At 42.5% G+C, this 6,333-nt stretch overlaps 1 protein-coding gene across 1 annotated transcript; it reads right to left on the reverse strand.

The window, feature by feature from the left end:
* Positions 1 to 4,811: 4,811 nt before the first annotated feature.
* Positions 4,812 to 5,897, reverse strand: LOC306921360 (kelch domain-containing protein 3-like; the record flags this gene model as incomplete). The annotated part of the gene is made up of 1 exon (XM_079498471.1): positions 4,812 to 5,897. The coding sequence occupies one exon, from the start codon at positions 5,895 to 5,897 to the stop codon at positions 4,812 to 4,814; it is 1,086 nt and encodes a 361-aa protein (XP_079354597.1).
* Positions 5,898 to 6,333: the final 436 nt, after the last annotated feature.

The following is a 6,333-nucleotide window of genomic DNA, read 5'->3' on the forward strand; positions in this document are numbered from 1 at the left end:
TATCTTTTACAGTAGCCTACTTTTCTAACAGACGGAAGGCAATTCACCTTTTTACCAATAAAATAATAGCCTACTAAAGAAACTGTTAACTGGTTAATATGTGTACCGTCACTTTAAAAGCGTAATTTTGTCTACCTGTACAGCGCTGGTTGGCAGGTATCAATACACTTTTAGACCGACATGTTTGTGCCAGCATGGATGATTATATTTATTTCTTGATCGCCTCTTGTCTTGATTGTTTAAACATGACGTCATGGGCCGCTATGCTCAATAACAGGCTTGATAAGCCCAAAGCTTATTGATACTGGGTACTCAATAAGCTTGTTATCAGATTTTTTCGGGTATCGGTTATCGAGATCCATCCCTAATTAAAAAATCACACCCGTGTGAACTGAGTGGTGTAAGGTCTTATATAGACTGATCAACTGTGGTCTGACGTAATGTCTGACGTAATGAAATCACACCCGTGTGAACTGGGTGACCATAGCAACCATGCTCATTTTTTGGTACGAACAAACACGTAAACTAACAAAGCCAGTTGTAGGAGTGGTTTACACCACTCAAAAGTCATGGGGAAGTGGGGAACGATTCAAGGAATGATTTTGACAATGCCAGACTGGGATGAGGGAATGTGGTAAGTGTTTGTGAGTGTGACTATGGATATAAGCATCTTGGAATAACTTCAGTGACGCATGCATTTTGACAGCTAGTCAGCCCTGTTTCACATCCCCACTCGCTACACTACAACTTTCAGCCATCTGTCCTCTCCTCTCCTCTCCTCTCCTCTCCCTAAATAGGCTCTATGCAAACAGAATAACTCTTCAGAGTCTTCCTGCTTCCGGGCCGGGTGTTACAGATGATAATAATTAAGGCTCCGTTCCATTTAGTGTACAGTGGTTCTCAAATTAATTAATTTCAAGGACCCCCATAACTCTGAGAGTGTACAAATGGAACCAAATGGGACACACGGAGCCATTTGCAACCCACTCAAGCCAAGGACACTTTGACACACACTGGTGTAGCAGCTATAGTGTTTCCAGTGAGCCGACATGCACAACAGCAGCACCCTGACTCTGTTTGACCAGAATGGAACAGAGCCTTCATTATTATTAGTATCATCGGTAACACCTGTGAAGGCAGTAGGGAAGAGGCCCAAGTTCTTTCCAAAATGGTGTGTGTGTGTGCAATGCATAGAGCCTATTCTCTCCTTAAAGGGTAAGACCACTTTTTTTTTAGGTTTGAGTTGTGTAGTTACCTTGCCGTGATGTAACTCCACATGTGGACAAGAAATAAAAAAAAATGTTCCAGTGATCAGAATTGATAATTCAAAATATGCTCCTCATTGATTTACATTGTATGCTAAAACGTCTCTCAAAGTCACTCTTTTAGTACGTAAACAAACACAAACAAAGTTGATTCAGACAATATGGAGCTTCACCAAAATTCATGTGGTTTTATTTTTTCATAAAAATGTTAACTTCCTGTTGATTTTACTAGTTGAAGATCTGGATCCCGATCCACGGATCCAGTCCGGGTTTTCTTCCCAATAAAATGGACAAATCAACAGGAAGTTAACATTTTTATGAAAAAATAAAACCACATGAATTTTGGTGAAGCTCCATATTGTCTGAATCAACTTTGTTTGTGTTTGTTTACATACTAAAAGAGTGACTTTGAGAGCCGTTTTAGCATACAATGTAAATCAATGAGGAGCATATTTTGAATTATCAATTCTGATCACTGGAACATTTTTTTTTATTTCTTGTCCACATGTGGAGTTACATCATGGCAAGGTAACTACACAACTCAAACCTAAAAAAAAAGTGGTCTTACCTTTTAACTCTCCTTAACTTGCTGTCTCATCATTTCCGTAACCCCTCATTCTCCTTGTCTGAGCTTGCATTGAAGGACTCGCAGAAACATTTTCTCCTCTCTTTCTCTCTATGGAAAATATGAGGATCTGTTACGGCTAGACCGTCTGACAGTCTGATTGATTGGAAATATTCCCAGCGATCGTTTATGTGTGTTTAGGAATAAAGGGAAACTATTGTGTACGAGATGAAAATGACTTGCGGACTGAGGCTGTGGTCCAACATCATCAGCGTTTATAATGTGAGCTGATGAATTGGTGCAAGCTAAAGAAAGTGTTCCTATAGGCTCTTAATTTATTTCAGCTAAGCAGGCTTTTTAAGAGAACAGGAATACAACACAGATTGCAGCTGCCTGCTTGTTTACAATATCACTGTTAGCAACTGCACTTTATAGCCACGCAAGACTTTTACTATTTAACAGATTTTATGGGCAGCCAGTAAAAAGAAATGTGGGAGAGATGACATCATGCCATTTGTGATTAAGGGTTAGCCATGCTTTTACATGATGATGTGGGGGGTGCCTCTCTGGCACACAGGCTGGAAACTTTAGCCCGGATCAGTCCTGATCCAACTGTACACTCCAACTGTACACTACACGGCATGTAAAAGGCAATCGTCAGACTTTTTGAGGGGCGTATATTCAGCTAGCCCAGGGGTGGGCAACTTTGAAGCTGGAGAGGGCCACTAAATTTCCACACTCACTCCAGAGGGGCCACATTGAATATTACTGTCGTAGTAAAAAATCACGTGCAGTGCGACGTGTTTTGAGCTTGTAGATCTGCTATTATTTGCTATATTTTAATTTAAATCCTGAATTATTTTTGATGATGATGAGCGGCCCTCATTTCACACGGGTGTGATTTGTTTTTATAAGAAATGTAACTTCCTGTTGATTTTGTCATTTTTATTAGGAAGAACACCCGGACTGGATCTGAGGATCCAGATCTTCAAATAGTAAAACTGGAGCAATGGTTTTTGATTTCTTGTCCACATGTGGAGTTACACCATGGCAAGGTAACTACACAATCCAGTGGTCTTACCCTTTAACTACCCTTGAACTGCTATTGGTCGTCATGGCTGCCAGTTCCCACCTGACGTCGTGTGGGAGTTCAGACTGCTCCAGATCGTACTGAATAACTGCTAGCTTGCATAGCGTCTTCAGGCTAGGACTCAAGTCTAAGATGTTCAGGTCATTCAGTAGAACGGGTGTACCGCCGCCTCTGCCTTCTCTGTATCCTCCAAAGATGAAGATACGATCTCCACCATGCAACAGCACAGCCTACGACTACCAAAGAATGGTGTCTGTCTCCCCTTGATCTCAACCTTCCTCCAGGAGAAGGTCTCTGGGTTGAATTTCCACATATCATTGAAGTTCCCATTATAGTTCCAGCCACCAAATATGTACAGCTCTCCGTTGTAGGTAAAGGCTGAATGATCACAGCGTCCTTCTGGAAGAAGCTGTGCAGAAGGTGTGTTCATTCACTGGTTGGTCTCTGTGTCAAACACTCTGATGGTGTTGCAGAACTGATCCAACGTCCCGCCCCCAAAGGTTTCATGTTAGAAATGTTGAGTATGGGTCCCCAGCATTTAGAAACTGCTAACTTGTAAACAGTCCTTGGCCTAAATTCGGCCATAGCCACTTGCCCAAATGTGCTGTGCTGACCTCATCACATTTGTGATGATGGCTATGGCAATTTTTAGCCCAAGGAGTGTTTTTCGGCAAATTCTACATGCTGGGGGCCCATACTCAACATTTCTAACATAAAACATTTAGGGTACTCAAAATGTCCGGGTTCACAATGGGGCTCTATGGGCTGGAAAGTAGACTAATGTGGTTGGTGGTCATCATGGTTCCTTTTCAAGGACCACAATGGAAATAAGCTCTCAAGCTTTTTTTGTGTATTATCCTTTTAACAGATATGTCAATCAATACATATGGTTCAGGGCTCAGTTGATACTAGTTATTTAGCCTGAATGATAGATTTAAAAAAAACACACGTGCTTTTGTACGTCACGGGTGGCATGCTTAAAGGAAAAAGGCCATAGACATCTCCCTGTCACATGACATCACGGGGAGGCATGCTGATCTTTTTGGGCGGTCATGTTGATTTTTGGGGGCTTGCTGATTTTTGGGAAAGCATGAATAAGACAAACATTAAAAGTCCATAGACTTCATGGCTGCCACATGACGTCATGTCTGAAAGCCAGACATTGGAGGGTAGAGCGCCCCTCAAAAACATCACTTATCACAGCTCATTTGTTATCTTTGTAATGAAGCTGAAGTGGTTAATCATTGATCATTCCATGTTCCTTATGATTCTACTGAGTTTTATTCCAATATGTATTGTATTACTGATGGATTGAGTACAGTGAACCACCTCACACGTCTCAAGATTTGCCATTGACAATGAAAGGGGAATTCAGGTCAAATGTTCGCTAAATCTTGTCCCCACACGTCTCAATATTTGCCGTTGACAATGAAAAGAATAATTAGGTCAAATTCCCACCAAATATGACGTGAATTAAACATCAAAACATTAAATGCCATTGACACTGATTGGAAAATGTACGTCATATTTAAACGAGCAAATCGGCTAACCAATCACATGTCGGTGGCAACGCTTGGCCAATAAGGGACAACCATTCTTTATGATGATGTACGATGATGATGAGCGCCCCTCACTTCACACGGGTGTGATTTTTTTTAATACAAAATTTTACTTCCTGTTGATTTTGCCATTATTATTATAGGAAGAAAACCCGGACTGGATCTGAGGATCCGGATCCAGATCTTTAAATAGTAAAACTGGAGCAATTGTTTTTGATTTCTTGTCCACATGTGGAGTTACACCATGGCAAGGTAACTACACAATCCAGTGGTCTTACCCTTTAACTACCCTTGAACTCTAGAAAGCACACGCACACATACATCTGTCATTTTCATGTGTTGCTATTGGTCGTCATGGCTGCCTGCAGTTCCCACCTGACGTCGTGTGGGAGTTCAGACTGATCCAGATCGTACTGAATAACCACTAGCTTGCACAGAGTCTTCAGGCTAGGACTCAAGTCTAAGATGTTCAGGTCATTCAGTAGAACGGGTGTAGAGCCGCCGCCGTAACTGTATCCCCCAAAGATGAAGATACGATCTCCCACCATGCAACAGCACGTCCTACGATTATTACCACAGAATGGCGTCTGTCTCCCCTTGATCTCAACCTTTCTCCAGGAGAAGGTCTCTGGGTTGAATTTCCACAGATCATTGAAGGCCTGATTATAGTTCCAGCCACCAAATATGTACAGCTCTCCGTTGTAGGTAAAGGCTGAATGACAACGGCGTCCTTCTGGAAGAAGCTGTGCAGAAGGTGTGTTCATCCACTGGTCGGTCTCTGTGTCAAACACTCTGATGGTGTTATAGAAGTAGAACAGCTCCGACGGCCGGCCCCCAAATACAAACATCTTTGTCCCAATGATTGTGGCAGAGTGCTGTGATGAAGCAGGAGGTGGAGTGCTTCTGGTGTTAATTAAAGACCAGACCATTGTGGTGGTGTCCAACTTGTAGATGTCATTAGTGAGTCCAGTCTGGGTACATCCTCCATAGATAAACATGACCTTCCCCAAGACGCAGGCTGAGTGGAGGTACCTCGGGTTTGGAACAGCCCCAGAAATCTCTGGTATGAACCATCTGTGTGTGTCGACGTCAAATGCATAAAGGACATCACAGTACTCCCTCGATACTTCTTCCCTCCATGTAGTAACACCCCCCCAGATGTAGACGACATGGTCTATCAGCACAGCTGTGTGGCTGTAGCGCTTGTGACGTTGTCTTCGTATTATTCCGGTTGTAACCGGGGGCAACGGGGTCCTCCAGCGCAAAGACACTGTGTTGAAGACATTCACATCAACGTGGTCCTTGCTGGAATAGCTTCTGGAATCCGTAAAGGAAAAAACCTGGTGTCCAACTGCGACGACAGCTTGACCAGCTCTGTCCTTTCCTCCATCCTCTCTGGTCACTGTCCACCGAAACATGTCTTCTCACTGTCTTTCTCTCTTCTCACTGTCTTTCTCTCTTTGATGTCTTCAGTGTACAACTCTGGTCTCTCAACCTGCAGCATCTTATATAGACTGGAGCTGTGAGTGACGTCACACACACAACACAAACTGTTGTGCATAGAAACATGTATTTCCCTCCTATATCCAGCTTTTAGTGTGTGTGCACAAACTTTGTCCTACACAAACATTAAATTCCCTTTGATAATGAATGGACAATTTTACGTCATAGTGTCTGAGCAAATAGACATAGTGTCTATTTTATGTCTGTACGATGATAAGAGCGCCCCTCACTTCACATGGGTGTGATTTTTATTTAACAATTTGCAATGTCGTCTACTTTCCAGAATGTGAACCCTAAGGTTTCATGTTAGAAATGTTGAGTATGGGTCCCCCAGCATATAGAAACTGCTAA

The sequence above is a fragment of the Electrona antarctica genome, assembly GCF_951216825.1.
Source record: "Electrona antarctica genome assembly, chromosome: 4".
Taxonomy (NCBI): domain Eukaryota; kingdom Metazoa; phylum Chordata; class Actinopteri; order Myctophiformes; family Myctophidae; genus Electrona; species Electrona antarctica.